Genomic DNA, 19,785 nt, shown 5'->3' with positions numbered 1-19,785 from the left:
TGAAGGTTCAGAGAAGGTGGGGTGTCCCACACTTATCAGGAGCCTCATTGGGGGTGTCTATAACATCATAATTCATGATGGTACTCACTTTTGTTTTGATAAAGTCACATATCAGAAAAGATCTCTGCGGCGCGCAGGCCGTTGTAGTAGAATCCAATGAAAAAAGGGGAGTAGGGTCTAAAAAAAAGAAATGTTTATTGAAAAATAGTTTTTAAAAGAAGGTGGTACAAAACTCTCCCACGTGTTTCCTACTACCGCAGTACTTTAGCAATGGCTTTTTTTAGACCCTACTCCCCTGGCTGTGCGCTGCCATTTTTTCTTTTTTTCCCCTGAGAACGAACAACGAGCCTGAAAGTTTGTAACTTGGGAAAGCACGAGCGAATAAACAGTTATTTTGGTCTTGGGGCTCGGATATAGCAGGCGGGGGAGGGCGGGGGGGGGGACGGGACGGAGCACATGGCACCGCGCGCGCCTGTTGGCCGAGCGATCTGTGGCCTGAGATCCACGGCGATGGGGAGGCGTGGCCGTGACATCACGAGGCTGGTTCGCCCTCATTGGCTGAACCGCTCACGTGACCCCCGGGTCATTGTAATTCCTCGTGTAGTGGGACAGGTATTAAAAGCTACAACAACTTATTACAAAATAAATGTGTGATGCTCCGTAATATCTAGAGATGCTCCCTTGACCCAGTATTTTAGTTTTGCTTCTACATTTTTTTTGGGGGGGGTTGGAGGGGGGGGTCGGTTCTGGTTTTGCCTTAAGGTCTGTTGGTTTTATTTTTTTATTATAGGGAAAATATAAATGTGGAAGCACATCACAAACTCGTGTAGTGGAGCTGTTTTTTGCTTGCTATATATTTATTTCATTTGCAAACCTTTTAGCAAAAATAATAATAAATGTGGTTTATGAAGACGGAGACGGACAATAAGTTGAGTTTAAGGAAGAATTTTTTGAGAAGACATGTATATACTGATATATGAAAGCGGTGTTTGACATTTACACCTGTATCACTGCTGCTCGTAAATTCCCTTCTGTGGAATACATATGAATAATAATAATAATAATAATAATAAATTGAAAGTATTAATTGGGCGCAATTAACCCATAGTAATTTTTTTGTACTGTGTGTACCTTTTTAGTAGATACAGTGCAGGATCCGTAAACAAATGACCCCTAAAGCAGCGCTCGACGTTGGGCGGATAATTTTCCTCTTCTCGCCATTTCCAATTCTATTTTTATTTTTACAAATTTGATGCTCTGTTCAGGAGATATAAGCGTTTCAAATATTAAGTATCCGGGAGTTTAAAATGGAGCTCTCTCTGATTTTCTATATACCCAACAGGTAACCTAACTGTGTTAACTGGAATTGATTGGCTGGTATGCCAGTAGAGAGTAATTGCAGAAACAGGTCAGAGTCAGATGATGGGATCTCTCTGCTCACATAAACCAATTATCTAGGCTTGTCGTAACTTTTACCCAGTATATACGCTTTTTGTTATACAATGTTATGGTCCTAACTCCCCAATTGTACTGTGCTGTGAAATATCTTAGTGCCATAGAAATAAAAGATTGATATATATAACCAACAGGTAGCCTGTCTGTTTGTCTGTCTGCCCTTCTACCCGTCTGTGTCTGTCTCTCCCCTCTGCTGTGTGCCTCTCTCTACTCCTCTGCTGTGTCTCTCTCTCTGCAGCTTTGCTCTGTGACTGTGTGTCTCTTTCTACCCTTCTGTTGTGTTTCTCTCTGCCCCTGCTCTTTCTTTGCCCCTCTGCACTGTGTGTCTCTCTGCCTCTCTGCTCTCTCTGCCCCTCTGCTCTCTCTGTCCCTCTGCTCTCTCTCTCTGTCCCTCTGCTCTCTCTCTCTGTCCCTCTGCTCTCTCTCTCTCTGTCCCTCTGCTCTCTCTCTCTGCCCCTTTGCTTTGTGTGTCTCTCTGTCTCTGCCCCTCTGCTCTGTCTGTCAATCTCTCTGTCCCTCTTTCATGTGTGTGTCTCTCTCTGCCCCTCTGTCCTATGTCTCTTTCTGCCCTTCTATCCTGTCTCTCTCTGCCCCTCTGCTCTCTCTCTCTCTCTCTGCCCTTCTGCTCTGTGTGTGTGTGTCTCTCTCTCTCTGCCCCTCTGCTCTGTGTGTTTGTGTGTGTCTCTCTCTCTCTGCCCCTCTGCTCTGTGTGTCTCTCTGCCCCTCTGCTCTGTGTGAGTGTGTCTCTCTCTGCCCCTCTGCTCTGTGTGTCTCTATACCCCTTTGCTTTCGTGCATCTCTCTGCCACTCTGCTCGGTGCGTCTCTCTCTCTCTCTCTGCCACTGTGCTCTGTCTCTCTGCCCCTCTGCCCTGTGTCTCTCTCTGCCCTTTCTTCCTACTCGCTCCCACCCTCCCTTCCATTGCTGATGCGGCAAGGCACGACTTTATAGGGAGGAAATGCAGTGATACCGCTTGTTCTCAAGGCGTTCACTCCCACGCCTGAGTTTGAATCGAAAACAAGCTTTCACCTCGATACAGGCTCGGGCCTAGGCACGCAAAGCTGAGCTTCTGCTCAGATTAATCCAAACCGCGGGCACTCTGAAGTGCGAGGAGATGGGGTTCGGATAAGCCAAATCCAAACTGACCTATCTCAAGTAATATCACCCTTTGATCGGGGCTTTCTTCGGTATTAGCTCAGAAGCCAAACCACTAAGCCAGTCTATTTGTAGAAGTATATAAAAGGACAAATTGTCCATTGCATGACAGATCCCCTACACAGTTGTGTGACAAACAGGTTCTTCGTTCCACATACAGAGTGCATACACTGAGAGCCCAGACAAGGTAAACCGTGCTACCTTGGAGATGAGATGTGTTGACACCAGCATGCGATAAACTGAACTCTTTACGCCATTGAATGGAAGTGCTGGTGACACGTACGCGCTCATCCTCTGTGCTGAAAAGTCAGGGGGGTCATTCTCCTTATTTTGCTCTCCAGTGTATTGCCATTTTTTTCTCCTTCCTAAAACAGACCTCCCCCCCCACCCCCCAAAACTAGATTTGTATTTACTTTGGCCTCTATAGGGACCTGAAACGCATTTCCATACTCACTTGGATTTTTCATTGGGAAGACCTCAATGAACGTTGGTGTTTTGGGAGAAATATGTAGGGTTCTATACCGAGGGTTCATTAGCACTATTGCTGCCAAAAGTGTCTGCCATGCATTGTTCTGCAGGTTCCTGTAGCATTGAATGGATAAATAATAAGGTATGTTTTTCAGGAACTCTTTATAACTCCGCTATTATCTCCTCATCTAGTGTCCGCTACCCAGGTACGTTGGAGGAGAATGTAGTCTATGGGTCAGTCTACCTGCCCACACAGGTGCTCCCTCTCACCCCAGCACGGCCCGTTCTGCATTCAGTTTCTCGCGCTGTAGTGGTTCAGCCAGGTAACACATCAGAACCTGGACTTGATGAGGTTTGGAAATGAGGGAGTGGAGCATCTCGTAGCATTCTCCAGTATAAATAAAACTTCAGACCTTTTTATTTTAAACCCCAAATGACTTTACGCAGCCAGTAAAATATGGAGTCCGCAGTGACATTTGGCACCTTTATACTCTTGTAAAAAAAAAAAAACCAGCCCGTTTCACACACAGCTGAGTTGTTGACTGATTATTGGTGCTCAGAACGGGCCTCTTGCAGGTCTTTGCTTATTTTTGTATCTGCCGGAGGATAGGAGATGGATCAGAGTCGACCTTTCAAGGTGCTTTCACTACTGGAAGAGAATGTTAAGTGTTCCAACCATATCTGAAAGGAATCCGAAGAGTGACACCTCCGTGTTATTGTGTAACAACATACCGTACCAATAAAGGAAGCTTACTTTGGCAGAAGTGGCTCAGCGAGTAAAGGCACGGACTTCTGTCAACAATGATACTTGGGAACCTGGTTCAATTCCTGGTGTCGGCTCCTTATGACCTTGGGCAAGTCACTATCTCTCTGTGCCGCAGGTACCAAAAATATTACAATCCAGGATCATTGCTGTGGCCTATCCAATGTCTTTCGCCAACTACTTTCTTTGTCTAAGGAGATTAGATTTTCAGAGTTGGAAAAATGTCACCAACCTGCAACCGGGTCCAGCGCGGAAAGCAACTCATCAACCAGGAAACTTCGCGGCTCCGGCAGCACGTCTTCGGAAGTCAGTCCCACAATGCCTTGCGTGGCGATGTAGCAGGGATATCCTTAAAACCGGACCTGTTGGGGGTTCTTAACAGAACATTATATGGCATTATAGTATAATTACTATGGCATTATAGTGGTTTCACTTCAAATAGTGTGCAATATGCATTACTGACTGAATGTTATCCCAGACCAAAATAAATGGTTCTCATTTGTTGGTAATATTTATGGGTGTGATAGTGGTTTTTCTTGTAAGTCAGTCATTGCATGTATAGTATCCCCAATCTTATACACCAAACTCATCAAGGAGACTATTACCAGTCCCGGGATTGGCATCTGATCTTTAGAGCAGCGGTTCCCAGCTCCAGTCCTCAAGAACCCCCAACAAACCAGGTCTTAAGGCTATCCCTGCTTCGGAACAGATGGCTCAGTCAAAATGACTGAGCCAATAATTGAGCTACCTGTGCTCAAGCAGGGATATCCTTCAAACCTGACCTGTTGGAAAGCCCTTGAGGACTGGAGTTGGCCACCCCTGTGCTAGAACAGGTGGCTCAATCAGTCCCAGCTTCAGCACAGGTGGCTCAATCAGTGGATCGGTCTTCGACTGAGGCACTGATTGAGCCACCTGTGCTGAAGCAGGGGTATCCCGCCCTGTCGGGGGCTCCTGAGGACTGGCGTTGGTAACTCCTGCCCTAGAGACTTCCCAAAACCCACCTGCACTTCTATCTTTATGAGCTCAGGAAGAGAGCGTTAAGCAAAGATTACGGTTTCCCAGCCTCTGGCTAACAGTAGTCTATGCAGTAATTGAAAAGTAAAAGCAATTGAATTACAGCACAGGGCTCGAGTCCAACAGAATGCACTTTTTTGTTTTACAGCCTCCACTGCATCAAAACTAGGCAGTGTTCCTGATGTTCTCATGTGTGTGTTAATGCTGACTCACAGACTAACTTGCACAAGACAGGAGAGAGAGAGAGAGAGAGAGAGAGAGACAAAACACACACACAGACAGCTCCTCCATACTAGGTAATGAGCTGAAGCAAGAAGCAGCGCCTGATGTAAGATCTTTTCAACGTCCTTTGAGGCTTTTTACTTGTACAGTATGTGGGGGGTGTCTCGGTTACTAGGTGGATCTCTGCAGTGGATCTCCAAGCCTTGCAGGCTGCGTGCTTCTTGGTAATAGCTTTCTGTAGTGGAGGGTGCTCCTGCGATATTCAGCCTGACCGTGCTCATGTGTGGTGGTGTTTGCTGTGGGAAGTCACATTTGCAGTTGAGCGCAGTTGGCGTGGCTGGGGACAGACAGAGGCTTTTCGTGCATTAGTGCCTCCGACAGCTTTAGCCTTGATCAAAGCGTCTTTGTATAACTAGACGGGTAACCTCGTTGCTGCCAGAAATCTCGGCATACGTTACTAGCTTCCCTGGGCTTAAGGCTTCATGTTGACTATCATGTTGCGTGCCTGTCTGCACCCTCTTGTTCTAAGGCTGCGCTTATAGTGATGACGACGCAACCGTCGCATCAAAACAAATGCATTGTCGCCGTCGGCGCTTATAGTGCACTTTTCTGACATCACTGGCCTTGTTGCCAGCGACGTCGCCTAAACTTTAAATGCAACTTTGGCGACGGGTGACGTCATCAGTCGCGTCGCCGGCACTATAAGCGCGGCCTAATGATCAGCAGAAATGAAATGTTGCGTCCATTCAGCATTTGACTGTTCTTGCTGGGCCCAGTATATTTGAATTAAGGCTAAAACATGCACTGCTTGAAATGATGCGATCCTAAAAAAACAGGGCTAGGTTTTAATATCCTTGAGCAGGGGTGCTCAACTCCAGTCCTCCAGGGCCACCAACAGGTCCGTTTTCAGGATACCCCTGCTTCAGCCACCTGTGCTGAATCTGGGACTGATTGAGCCACCTGTGCTGAAGCAGTGATATCCTGAAAACCTGACCTGTTGGGGGGGGGGGGGGTGAGGGGGCTTTAGGACTGGAGTTGAGCACTCCTGTCTTAGAGCACAGCGCTAATTACTGTCTGAGCAGTAAACTGAATTACTTCCTGCATTGTGACATAGTTCAGGAGTGGCTTCAGTCAATGACAGATTGAGCCACTTGTGCTGAAGCAGAAATATCCTGAACACCTGATCTGTTGGTGGCCCTTGAGGACTGAAATTGGCCACCCCTGACACCGTCTGTCGAAGTCTAGGGACATGGGACATATCTGCTAGTATGTGTTGCCGTTAAAACTGGTTTCTCCTGTGCATATAAAAACTGTGTTTTTTTTTAAATTACCTGCGTGCTTGTGAAAAGAAAATGTAAAGAAGCAATCCCGCCTGCTTCTGTTTTGATTTGTCTCTGGCTACTTAGCGGCGTGGGTCCGTGTATTTTAGTCTCCTTCAGGGGGAAGCAAAATGGTGCTTTAAATCTCCCGCTTCACGCGGGCCAATAGGAAATCGCAACGTCATCCATAGCAGCTTCCTATTGGCCTACTATTTAAATCCCAGCACAAAACCAGGAAGTGATGGTGGTAAGTACATCAGGAATCTGGAGAGCCACAGAGCAGAAAATAAAGTGGCTCATCTCTTGGGATCCCCCATTTCCCATCCTGTAAAAACAGAAAACAAAAGTGGGGTCGGGTGGGGTGGATTTGCGCTTTAACACTTAAAATATCTTGTATTGCTTTGCTAGTTTATGGAACTCTTTTAAAGCAGCAATCCCCTGCCCCAGAAACCTATATGAGATTAAGTTGCATAATATTAGTATTTGCCCTTCAAGCAAATCCTACGTTTCTTTAAAAAAAAAAATTATATATATATATTTTTATAATATTACAAATCATGACTTTCTTAATCTGTAGCTTCTGAGGTTTCCACAGTAACCTCTGGCCTGCACTGGGCTTCATTTTAACCTCCAGGACACTTCATATTCCAAACGTTTATCTCCTAAATGAAGCTTCCGTTTAAAAAACACTGTGATGCTGCAGCGTGCAATAGGACTTTGTATCATGCCTTGCCACATGCCTCCTACTCTCTGTAAATTCTTCCTAATTACCACATAGATTGTAAGCTCTTCGGGGCAGGGGCTTCCTTGGTTACTGTCAAGTCTGAAGCACTTATTCCAATTGTAATATATTATTATATCCCGTGTATTACTGCTGTGAAGCTCTGTGTGCCCCCCCGGGGGTAGCACTCCCAAAGACCCCATGGGGAGGGGTGTAGTGGCTATGTCCTTGAGCGTTCATTTTCCAGGGGACATCGCGATCTGAAACACAGGGGAAGGGAAGCACGCTTCTCCTCCTCTTCCGTGTCCGGATTAAGTGACACCGCGATCATGTGATTGCGATGTGCCGGCAGGACCATGGCAGGCCCTCAAAGGGTTAAGATAATATTTTGACGCGACAATATTTCAGTGGGTTTTTAACGGGATTATTCGTGGATCTGTACACGGTGCCGATTCCACAGTCCTGGTACGGCTTAGGATGTTTGGTCACAGCCGTTTCGCCGCGAACAAAAGGCCGCCGGCACTTCTCCGCTGCTGGAAGCTGTGCCGCCACTAAGATAAGTAAACCCCTTAACCTAAAACCCTCTACCCTAACCCCTTACCCTAAAACCCCCTACCCTAAGCTGACCCTGAAACCCCTTACCCCAAGCCCTTAGCCTAATCCCCCTACCCTGAAACCGCCTACCCCAAGCCCTTACCCTAAACATCCTACCCTAAGCCCTTACCCTAAAAACTCCTACCCCAACCGCTAAAACCCCTTAAATCAACCCCCTAACCGCTAAAACCCCTTAAATTAACCCCCTACCCTAACCGCTAACACCCTTTAAATTAGCCCCCTACCCTAACTTACCTTAGAAGCGGCGGGGATTCCAGCGGTAAATCGCCTGTGGCGGCCCCTTCCATTCCGTCCTGGTGTAGCCTTTAATATATACTGGCAACATCCCTACGGCTAAGCAAATCAGTAGTAAAGGGAATGGGTTAAACGAATGCAGCGGCACTTGTATATATTTCATGCATTTGTCTGCTTGTAAACAAGAGATTTAACCTTTCTTTTCATCTTCGTACACAGCTCGTTTTTCAAGCTGTTTCACCGCTCGTCCACAATTAACTGTACTTTCTTTACATAAAAATATTGCCTTGCCATTTCAATCCCCGTCACATATATCATTGCTGCATTCCCCAGGAGATAATTGCTTAGGAAAATGATTGCGCAGTTTGCTTATTCTTCTAGCTCCTCGGAGTTAGGAGCTCCTGCATTGCAATGGGATGAGAGGAACATGCTTTGTTGGGCATGCATTAGGTGCAAGGGTCAGTATTTACAGCACAGTATATGCTGAGAGCACAACATGTCAATTTTTGCAGGTTCGGAGGAAACTGGATGACTCTGCAGTGTGGCGTCAGTGTTGTAAACATGCCACCTACCATAGAAGCTCTGCATCTCTTTCTTGGCTAATGTCCTTACTTTTTAGTAAGATGAGATGTCTGCGAACTGACTGTATAACCTCTGCTCATTTAATGCACCCATGATCATAACTCTGTGCCCAGGACATACTTGAAAACGAGAGTTAACTCTTAATGTGTTACTTCCTGGTTAAACATTTCATAAATAAATTAATTAAATAGTAGATGTGTGGCTGTCCATAAAGTTGTCCCTTTCGCAATTTATTTCCCGAAATGTAGCTTTTGGGCCATTTTCTGCAGAATTTCACATTGCTCGAAATGTTGGACAACTTTTGGGCCACATTTTACAAAATTCGGGGGAAATTTGCAAAAGGCAAAATTCGGAGCAAATGGTAGTATAATAAGGGGTCATAGGACAGCAACTTTAAGTGCTAATTTTTTGACAAGCAATTTTTTTTTTTTTTTTTTTTTTTCCAAAAGAGAATAATGGCAAATTTAGCTGGGGTTGGGAATTTTTGTGAAAATGTTGCATATTTTTAGTACTTGTGATTTGTCAATTTTAACAGCATACACTTAACTTCTTTAGTAGCAAAAGGCCCAAATTCTAGGGCTACCTACAGTAGCTACAACTCGTCTCAGGAGACCTGTCTGTTCTCAGTACAGGGGATATAATACATTGTAGCAATAACATTACCAGGGGAATGTCAGGGCCAGCATTGCATACAAAATAAATTAATGTATTAAAGCAGCAAATAATGTGAAATCTTATACCTTTTTTTTTATTAATAAATCAGTTTACAGTATTAGATAATACTTAGTATATTTAAAAAAAAATGTATTATTCAACTCTTAATGTCATTTTTAATGCGTTTTAAAGCTTTGATTTTTTTGGTTTTAACCCACCTTCCTGTTTGTGATAATTTGTTGACAATGTTCTCAGCAGTTTGAGCTGCAAACTGTAACAGTAGATAATGTTACCTTAGTAATATAAAGATACATTGTAGCTGCCGAGTTACACTGACTGAAGCAGCCATTATGTTAGTCACACAATGAGGATTTTGCCAGATTTATAACAGGAGCGCCAAACGACTGCCAGCTTCGGTAAGAATGTAGAATGATACATTGCCACATGCTTTACATATCCAAATAAGAAATAAAAGGGGGGGAGGGGGTGTAGTATTGCTGCTTTAATTAACTCCTATGACAAACACTATGCTAGAATGCCGACATTTCGGGCGCCTGAAGAATGTCCCTCTGGGGACTGAAACGTTAATGTTTCCTCTGATTGTGAGAATGTGATTTGCTCTGAGCAGCACGTTGTGTGTTGTATTAATGTATATAGCAAATACTTTCTTACTGGAGTGCAATGGGGCAGAGGTGGCCAAACCCAGTCCTCACGGACCACGAACAGGTTATGTTTTCAGGATATCCCTGCTTCAGCACCGATTGTGCTACCTGTGCTGAATAGCCTGAAAATCATGTTTGAAAGAAAAAGCCTATTGATTCCAGTGGGGCTGTTTTCTTTGTGGCAGATGTTTGGCCCCCGATTGCACCCTTTTTGACCTGGTACAGATGCTCCTGTATCAGTATCGCATGACAGAGAAACACAACAGATGCAAAAAGACAAAGGACCAAACGGTGTCCCTCTGGACTGGAGAAAAGAGTCCTGATGACAACTGTAGCAACTTGTCCCAGTGATCTGATGGCATTTGGGTGCTTTAAATGGTTTAGCTGAGGGTGTCCGTCCCCCCCCTCCCCCAACATTAACTGCTATGTTACTATATATCAGGGGTCTCCAAGTCAGCCCTCAAGGGCCACCAACAAGCCAGGTTTTATGGATATCCTTGCTTCTGCACAGGTGGCGCAGTCTCTGCTGCAGCACAGGTGACGGTTGACTGACTGAGCCAAGCACAGGTGGCGGTTGACTGACTGAGCCACCTGTGCTGAAGCAGGGATATCCATAAACGCAGGCCTGTTTGTGGCCTTGAAGACTGAGTTTGAGACCCCTGCTATACGTTATTGGACATCCATGCCGTGTGTGTGTGTGTGTGTGTGTGTGTGTGTGTGTGTGTGTGTGTGTGTGTGTGTGTGTGTGTGTGTGTGTGTGTGTGTGTGTGTGTGTGTGTGTGTGTGTGTGTGTGTGTGTGTGTGTGTGTGTGTGTGTGTGTGTGTGTGTGTGTGTGTGTGTGTGTGTGTGTGTGTGTGTGTGTGTGTGTGTGTGTGTGTGTGTGTGTGTGTGTGTGTGTGTGTGTTGGGTAACAACCCCTATGTAAACTCCCAGCCCTAAAAGTATGCACAAGCAGTATAACGTTGTTGTATTGGAGATGTGCCCAATGCTAAGCCCTCCCTGCCCTCCTCCCCTGCAGGAGGGGCACAGCAGTGGCAGCACTGCCAGCCCTGCAGCCTGCTTGGAATAGTTGAAATGCTTTGACGCCGGACTCCATGGCAGAGGAGGCAGTTTGCAGCGTAATTCATATGCAAAACTGCACTATACATTGCGAAGCTGCCCCCGTTGCTGTGGCACCCCAAGCACTTCATCAGCAGACAGCACAGCATTCCTGCCATCTTTGTTTGCATTGCAGTGACTCATCAAAAGTCTGTCTTGTACCAACACTGAGAGCATTCTCCTGGCACTGATACCCCTCTGTGTTCAGAGCTTGGAACTGGCATTTACTTGAGATCTCTAATCAAAGGGCTCTATTCATTGCAGAGAGCAGGCTGAATGTTAATCTGCATCCGGCCTGTTCATTTCCATGCGAGGCGCTGCCGTGGGGATGTGACTGGGGAGAGCTGCAGCAGATACAAACACTCAGGATCTTTTTGATACAATTGTGCCCCCCCCCCCCCCTCTTCCCCCTTACCCCCCCTCCGCTGCTGTAGTTAGGAGGCGGGCAGGGAGCTGGAGATCTGGCTGCTGCTGCTGCCGGGATACTGGGGATCTGTCCGTGCTGGAAGGTACGTTCTGCAGATGTGGGACACCCCGGGGAACAAGTTCTGAGCAGAGGCAAGGAATGCAACGGGAGAGAACTCTCTCTGTGTCTCTGCTTCTCTCTCTCTGTCTGTGCTTCTCTCCCCCTGCCTGTGTCTGTGCTTCTCTCCCCCTGTCTCTGTGTCTCTGCTTCTCTCTCTCTGTCTGTGCTTCTCTCCCCCTGCCCCTGTGTCTGTGCTTCTCTCCCCCTGTCTCTGTGTCTGTGCTTCTCTCCCCCTGTCTCTGTGTCTGTGCTTCTCTCCCCCTGTCTCTGTGTCTGTGCTTCTCTCCCCCTGTCTCTGTGTCTGTGCTTCTCTCCCCCTGCCTGTGTCTGTGCTTCTCTCCCCCTGCCTCTGTGTCTGTGCTTCTCTCCCCCTGCCTCTGTGTCTGTGCTTCTCTCCCCCTGTCTCTGTGCTTCTCTCCCCCTGCCTCTGTGTCTGTGCTTCTCTCCCCCTGTCTGTGTCTGTGCTTCTCTCCCCCTGTCTCTGTGTCTGTGCGTCTCTCCCCCTGTCTCTGTGTCTGTGCTTCTCTCCCCCTGCTTCTGTGTCTGTGCTTCTCTCCCCCTGCTTCTGTGCTTCTCTCCCCCTGTCTGTGCTTCTCTCCCCCTGTCTGTGCTTCTCTCCCCCTGTCTCTGTGTCTGTGCTTCTCTCCCCCTGTCTGTGTCTGTGCTTCTCTCCCCCTGACTCTGTGTATGAGTCTCTGCTTCTCCCCCCGTCTCTGTGTCTGTGCTTCTCTCCCCGCCTGTGTCTGTGCTTCTCTCCCCCTGTCTCTGCTTCTCTCCTCCTCTCCCGTCTCTGTGTCTCTTCTTATCTCCCCCTGTCTTTGTGTCTCTGATTCTTTCCCCCTGTCTTTGTGTTTCTGCTTTTCTTCCTCTGTCTCTGTGTCTCTGCTTCTCTCCCCTGTCTCTGCCTCTCACCTCCCCCTTTCTGTGTCTCTGCTTCTCTCCACCCTGTCTGTATCTCTGTTTCTCTCTCCCCCCGTCTCTGCTCCCCCCTGTGAGTCTCTGCTTCCCCCCTGTGAGTCTCTGCTTCCCCCCTGTGAGTCTCTGCTTCCCCCCCCCCCGAGTCTGCTTCTCCCTCCCCCCTGTGAGTCTCTGCTTCTCCCCCCCCCTGTGAGTCTCTGCTTCTCCCCCCCCCCTGTGAGTCTCTGCTTCTCCCCCCCCCTGTGAGTCTCTGCTTCTCCCCCCCCCTGTGAGTCTCTGCTTCTCCCCCCCCCTGTGAGTCTCTGCTTCTCCCCCCCCCCTGTGAGTCTCTGCTTCTCCCCCCCCCCCTGTGAGTCTCTGCTTCTCCCCCCCCCCCTGTGAGTCTCTGCTTCTCCCCCCCCCCCTGTGAGTCTCTGCTTCTCCCCCCCCCCCCTGTGAGTCTCTGCTTCTCCCCCCCCCCCTGTGAGTCTCTGCTTCTCCCCCCCCCCCCTGTGAGTCTCTGCTTCTCCCCCCCCCCCCTGTGAGTCTCTGCTTCTCCTCCCCCCCCCCCCCCTGTGAGTCTCTGCTTCTCCTCCCCCCCCCCCCCCCTGTGAGTCTCTGCTTCTCACAGAGCGCACATCGCTGTACAGAGAGAACCCACGCATTGCTTCTCCTAGTAGCATAGAGCTGTGATTTCACGCCGATTCCCCCCGTGCAGGGTGAGAGGTGTGAGATCGCCGCTCTCAGCGTGTTTCGGTGCTGCCATCGCCATGCTGATGAGCTGGATGTTAGGATGCAGGTGGCTATTGTATTAAGCTAGTACTGTGCGTTAACCCTTCCAATGCCAACAGGGGCAAGTCAATCAGCATCACGGCCAGCCTGCAGGGAAGGGATGCTGTGCATTTTATAGCCCAGACTATTTGTTCAGAGTATTAGATGAGTACTTTTGTTCCCCCCCTTGCTTTTGTTATGCACCAAAAGTCAATGTTATTATGGCCCAGGCGGCGGGACATGGTCCTGGTGTGCCCTGCTGCGAGGTAATTTCATGCAAGACCACAGCACAGTCTAGAGATGTTCAAGTTGTTTTCCAGTCCAAGGTATTAAAGGCTTTCCTGCTACTAGCACCATTGCTTCAGACCCAGACAGAGGGGAGAGGAGGAGGGGAGAGGGAAGAGGAGGAGGAGGAGGGGGGAGGGAGCTTGCATTAATGGGCTTGTGTCTGACTTGGAAGAAGCAGTCTGTGCACTTTTGTCAAACTCTTCCCCCCCCCCCTTTTTTTTTGTGTAATTCTTCATGGAGAGAGGAGGTCACAGAAGTCTCCTCCTGATCGATCAGTGCAGAGGTGCTGCCTCAGCCCCTCCCCTGGCGGGTATTAAACATTTAACATGTCCAGTTCGCACTGCAGCATGCCCTTCTGTACTGCTGTGATACCCCACTCCCAGCATCTCTCCAGCAGCAACCCTACAGATACTGTGTGAGTGCTGCTGGCTGGAGGATCTGTGCTGTTAGCCTGGCATGTCTCTGGATGTTTTAACAAGCTGATGCATACCCCAGTTTTCATCACATTGGCTTTGTCGCTGGATAACATCCAGGCTGATTGGATCTCCTCTTACTATGTGTATTTTTTTGTTTAAGTCTTTCATGGTCAACAATCTTCGGAACCAGGTTCTTGTGAAGTCCCTGTAACTCGAGTGCATGTGAGTAACACCATGACATGTATGTGACTGAGAAGCAGAGAGCTGTTTGTGGCATTGGGTGGTACCAGTATTTCCAATGCCTCTTTGAGTACAGTTGAGCAGATTGACCCTACCAAAAGGGTCCAGCAGTGTGGTACGGGTCTGCCTGGCAGTGAAAGATTCCAAGAGTTAGACCTTAATCCCAAGGGTGTCTGCAAACACATTCCAGAAGCTTGTTTATAATAAGTCCTACTGTACGTTTAACGCAAAAGTTGTAACAACAGAACTATATTTAACTATATTCACAATCTTGTATCCCATTTTGAGGGATCATGAGATAGAAGGAAAAATGGCATTATTTCTGAACGATTTGACTTTTATATTTTTCAAAGGTTTATCACGTTTATATTTTTCTGACCCTGCTTTATTTACTGAGCGATTGCCACGGTTCCGGGCGCTGCGTAGCTGGCTTGACACATGGCCTAGCATGGGGTTCGTCAACTACTTTTGATGCCACAGTAGTTGGGGAAAATATATTGCTCCTCAATGCGTTTCAGTTTTTCCAGCACTTGGTATGTTAAAATGGCTAACCTATTCAGATATTGCAGGCGTTGGGGTGCGAATGCAGTATTTCGTGTCCACCAAAATCCTGCAAAGTCTTTATTTTGGGTGAAACGGTTATTTATCCATAACTAGTTTTTTTTCTGATACGCAATACTATTGTCAATATTCTCATAATGTCTGTCGCGTGGTTCCAATGTTTGATAATCTTTGTATCTGTACAGTTAAAGCTACAGTGTGGATTAACAGAGGTGTGAAAATCTTCTATCCCACTTCTCCATAATATAACTTAGTATTGTATACAGTGAAATGTGAACCAAACAACAGCATAGTATAAAGTGACGGGCACCACACATAGTACTGTACATGTCACCTCTTTTTTATTTATTATTATTTTTTTTTTTTAATACTGTGATACATTAGATGTTTAAAAATGATGTAAAGACTGTGTAGGTATAGGCGACGTCACCATTTGTATGTACGTTGTGTACAATAATAGTGTTAAAAATCACTTAATAGACAAGATTTTGAAGACTTATTGAAAATGAAATGTTGATATTTTGGGGGGTTTATTTTTGTGTTCTGTATCATATATTTCTCTGGGTACTGATAGCTTCTGTTCTATACCTCTTACTTGGCATCTTTTGGTTTTTCCACATATCACCCCTCTGTTTAAAATTTGATTTATACGAGCTGGTTCAGATGTTCTTTCCATGGTCCTCTCTGCATTTCATTTCTCATTGATGAGTAAAGATGAGTCAACTGTGACTCGATAATTGTTGAAATAAGTTGCACATTCGCCATGTATTATATTTTGTGGTATAATAGTGAGCTGGAATTATATAGATCCCTTTTGCATGAACATCACTAGCGAGTTATCGTTATTGCCAACAGACATTATACTGCGACGTATGTTCCTTGATACCAGTATCTCTTATTTTGCAAAGAGTTTTCTCTCTGCAGCTTAATCCCTCAAATTTATCCCGGGATCCTTGAGCCACAGCTGCCAGAAATAACCAATGAATTTACTAACATATACAAGTGCTTGGAGTATACGAATGGGAATATTTTATGGCTATATCAAGAAAGCTAGTTGGCTTGGGGTTCAGAAAGATAGGTTTGGGAATCCGGGAACGTTCTTTATCCTTTTGGAAATCATTGCATGCGATAACTTTCAATTGACTCATTTTATTACGTATTGTCATGACTAAATATATCTGAAGACGACGCAGATGAAGTCTGAAAACGGTGTGTGCAAATGTCAATAACTCATGTTTTCCAAGATTACCTCATGTCACAACTGGCAACAAGCCTATATTTTTTTCCCCTGAACTGTCAGAATTATACACTGTCCATTTTTATTAACCAGCTCATTTCTTCCTCTTGTTTCAGATGTGAACTGTCTCGGATACACTTTTGTTGAATGTCTAAAGAATCTTCAGCTACTTCTCAGCCATGTCACAGATGTTACACATAGAGATCCCCAATTTCGGGAACACCGTTTTGGGCTGCCTGAATGAGCAGAGGCTCATGGGACTTTACTGTGATGTCTCCATAGTGGTGAAGGGGCAAGCTTTCAAGGCGCACCGGGCAGTGCTGGCTGCAAGCAGTTTGTACTTCAGAGATTTATTTAGCGGGAACAGCAAAAGTGCGTTTGAGCTGCCGGCCACTGTCCCCCCTGCATGTTTTCAGCAAATACTTTCATTTTGTTACACTGGAAAGCTCACTATGGCTGCGAGCGAACAGCTCGTCGTGATGTACACCGCGGGATTTCTCCAAATCCAGCATATTGTGGAGCGAGGTACGGACCTGATGTTCAAAGTTAGTTCCCCCCATTGCGACTCTCAGACTACAATGATCGAAGACACCAGTTCTGAGCCTCAAAGTCCCTGTAACCAGACTCAGGCGGCGTCTGTGCCCTACGTCATGTCCCCTTCCATGCCCATCCCTCTTCTGACCCGGGTGAAAAACGAGAGCCTTGAGCTCCAGCCTATAGCGGTGCCCAACCTGCCAGCCAAGAGGCCGGTGGAGGGCCACAACAGAGACGGTGCAGGAGGCAACATTTCCACTGCGGCTCCTCCCAAGCTGTCTCGTTTATCTTACTACGGCATGTCCAGTTTGGCAGCTCTCTTCCCCAACGTACAGCAAGTGCAATATTCTCAGGGGGAGCGTACAAGTCCTGGATCAAGCAGCATTCCAACCACTGACAGCCCCACTTCCTATCACAATGAAGAGGACGAGGAAGATGATGAGGCCTATGACACCATGGTGGAGGAGCATTATGGACAGATGTATATCAAATCCACAGGTGGCTATTCAGGTACCAAACTTGTCCTGTTAATTAAGAGCGATGGTCATTTCCCGCATGGTTCCTTACCAGCTAATTTCTTATGTAGTGCATATCCGTGTATTTTTTATTTCTCCCTTTGGGTGGGGTGCTTGAATGTGGCAGAATTTCCAAAGTTCGCTATCACTAGATTTTATAGCCGAGTGGTTTTGTTGGGTTATACTTTGCCATATTTAGGTGATCAGTAACACGAGCAACCACGGATGAGGAAACATTTTGAACCGTCGCTGTGGTTGGATGTAGCTTATTTTCGTACCAGAACATTAATTCATGTTAACCTTTCTAAACACCAATGGAGATATAGGAATTACCTGTGGGCTACAAGAAAGGACCCAGGGAAGGCGCACTATCTGACTTACCTGCGTTCTGCGTGCTAAAGTTTCTGTAAAGAAAATAAGCTATTGTTGCGTGGAAGTGTGTTGAGAACCCAGTGCCACTATATCTGTATAGCATGTTCGGTTTTATGTAGGTTTAATATACATTTGATCTGACCAATATTGTGAGGCTTACCTAAGCCATACAGTGAATGCCAAAACAGTAGTAAAATTATAATTCATTACAATCAAATACTTTTTTACAACTTTAAAGTTGTCTTCACCGTGCACAAAATGTTAACTGCTTTAGTGCTGGAGGAGGCCACAATATTTCTACCGGGCATTAAATATGCCACTGTTGGGTTTTCATCATTCAATTAATTCCTCTGGTGTACCCATGTCTGGTAAACCTCGCCCCGCCTTCAAATCTGAAACCACCAGGTTACAATTGGAACGTTTTTAATCTCACCAACGTCCCCTCGCACAAGCTACATGGATTAGATGTATCCTCTGTGAGATTACCAATAAATTAATTTCCTTCGATTAATGCACATTTTTACCTACTGTCATTAAACAAACAGACGCACACTCCAGCGAGTTAGATGCTACCAACCCTGTAAATATATGCGGCGCCCGGCAAAGATTGGAAATCAGCAGGATAATGTAATTAAGGATAGCAACCGACTGTCATTTCTGTCGATAACAGACAGTGTTGTTTATCAAGGCAGATTCTGTATTGGCAAAAGGAAAATGGAAGTAGGAATGGGAACCAGGTGATTTTCTCCTACAAGGGACCTTGATGGGGCACTCAAATGTTGGTGACCTGTTTTCTTGCCTTTCAATGTCTGGTGCATCCATAGCAATGATATTGTCACACTGAGGATGTTATGTAGGAGTACACTGTGTGAAAAGGTGGAATATGACACCTCCCCATTTCAACTTGAGAAGGGACTTGTGGAGAACAGTTGTTAAGAGTTCATGAAACGTCCACACAGGGACACCATGCAGTAAAGAGTAGTAGGGTGGGGAAGACGTAGGAGAAAGCACAGTAGGATATAAAAACCTTGGACTCTTCCATGCATCAATCGTTGTGGGACCTTAGCCACCCCAGATATTGGGAATGACCAATTAATAAATAAAGCTGTGATTGTGCTTAGTTCAAAAATGGGGTGTTTGTTGGTTATCCCCAAAACATGGCATTGCTGTGGTACCCTGAGGATAGGTTTAAAACCCCTGTGATAGTCGTGTGTCGGGAGGTGCGAGACATTCTGGTTTCCAACAGAGGAAGATGCAGTGTATCCAGGTTATTGAACAGTAGCCTCACGGCCTCAATTACAAGAGGGACAGTAAATTGCACTTCATACTGTATACTGGAAGTGTCACAAAATGTCACCATTCTTAGTACAGTATGTTCACAAGAATAACAAAGTAACATCAAGCAAGGTCACAGTTTGGGGGGGCGGGAGAGAAGGGCAGCCTACATGGACCGAATGACCCCACCTGCCATCAGCCTCGATATCTTACTGTGTTGTATTGTATTGTATGTCTTTATTTATATAGCGCCATTAATGTACATAGCGCTTCCATCTAATGCATGCTTCCTAATCTGACTTTAGGCCACAATCTGTCCATTCCATGCTACTTCTGCTCATATCTCGTTTTTAGACATGGGAGAGGCCGGTCGTACGACGACCTCATTAGAGAATTGCGACGGCTACGTAGGCGGAAAAAAAGTGTATTGTGAAATAATGCTGTGTCCAAGGAGTTGTTGTGTTTGTATATTGACTGTACCAAGACCAACACACAGGGCTGGGCATTTGGCAAAATACTGTACGCAGGTTGCTTGTTTGTAAATAAATAGTGGGCGAAAAGCTAGTATGAAAAACGAATACTTGTGTACGTGTGGAAATATCTGTGGTGGCAGATTTCAAGCTTCCAGTGTTACAAAGAGGATAGATTAAACCTTTGCTTAATACACGGTGCTCTCCTCTCTGCATTAAGGCAGCTCTGACATTTATACATTTGCAATATACATGGATATATAATGTTGTGTTAAACTGCAGTGTGTGTCTAGACCAGGGGTGGGGCAACTTCAGTCCTCGAGGGCCACCAACAGGTCAGGTTTTCAGGATACTCCTGCTTCAGCACAGGTGGCTCTTTCAGTGGCTGAGCCACCTGTGCTGAAGCAGGGATATCCTTAAAACCTGACCTGCTGATGGCCCTGGGGGACTGGAGTTGCCCGCCCCTGACAGATGCGATATGAAGCATCTCTCTCCTGCAGAAGCCCTTAGTCAGGAAATCCATAGCTCGTTCACTGGCGGAAGAAAGGAGAGGCCGGTTATTAGCGTCAGTCTCTGATAATCAGAATTCTTTTAACCCTGGAAGCAGGACTAGCCAACTGCAGTCCTCAAGGGTTCACCAACAGGTCAGGATTTCAGGCTATCCCAGCCTCAGCACAGGTAGCTCAATCAGTGGCTCAGTCGCAGACCTGTGCTGAAGCAG

The 19,785-nt window shown here is 46.3% G+C and overlaps 1 protein-coding gene and 1 long non-coding RNA gene across 8 annotated transcripts in view; one reads left to right on the top strand and one right to left on the bottom strand.

The window, feature by feature from the left end:
- The window catches only part of NACC2 (NACC family member 2), a 105,192-nt gene that overhangs the window by 71,942 nt on the left and 13,465 nt on the right, over nt 1-19,785 (top strand). For 4 of the 7 annotated variants that reach the window (XM_075578844.1, XM_075578842.1, XM_075578845.1 and 1 more), the window contains one exon: nt 16,015-16,942. In XM_075578844.1, the coding sequence (XP_075434959.1) occupies nt 16,078-16,942 (865 nt within the window). In that variant the 5' untranslated portion in view covers nt 16,015-16,077. Of the gene's footprint in view, nt 1-5,137; nt 5,183-10,921; nt 11,472-13,744; nt 14,083-16,014; nt 16,943-19,785 lie in introns of those variants that run through there. The other 3 variants (XM_075578847.1, XM_075578843.1, XM_075578846.1) reach the window with 3 other exon arrangements.
- LOC142472099 (uncharacterized) lies at nt 1,866-11,629 on the bottom strand. Its single transcript, XR_012789601.1, has 4 exons — nt 11,378-11,629; nt 7,966-8,064; nt 6,408-6,720; nt 1,866-4,214 (listed from the first exon to the last, which is right to left on the bottom strand). It is a non-coding gene; the product is annotated as an uncharacterized LOC142472099 (long non-coding RNA).

Source organism: Ascaphus truei, chromosome 21 (genome assembly GCF_040206685.1).
Source record: "Ascaphus truei isolate aAscTru1 chromosome 21, aAscTru1.hap1, whole genome shotgun sequence".
In the NCBI taxonomy this organism is placed as follows: Eukaryota; Metazoa; Chordata; class Amphibia; order Anura; family Ascaphidae; genus Ascaphus; species Ascaphus truei.
Note: the sequence above shows the minus strand (reverse complement) of the source record. Positions and strands in the feature narration are given on the sequence as shown.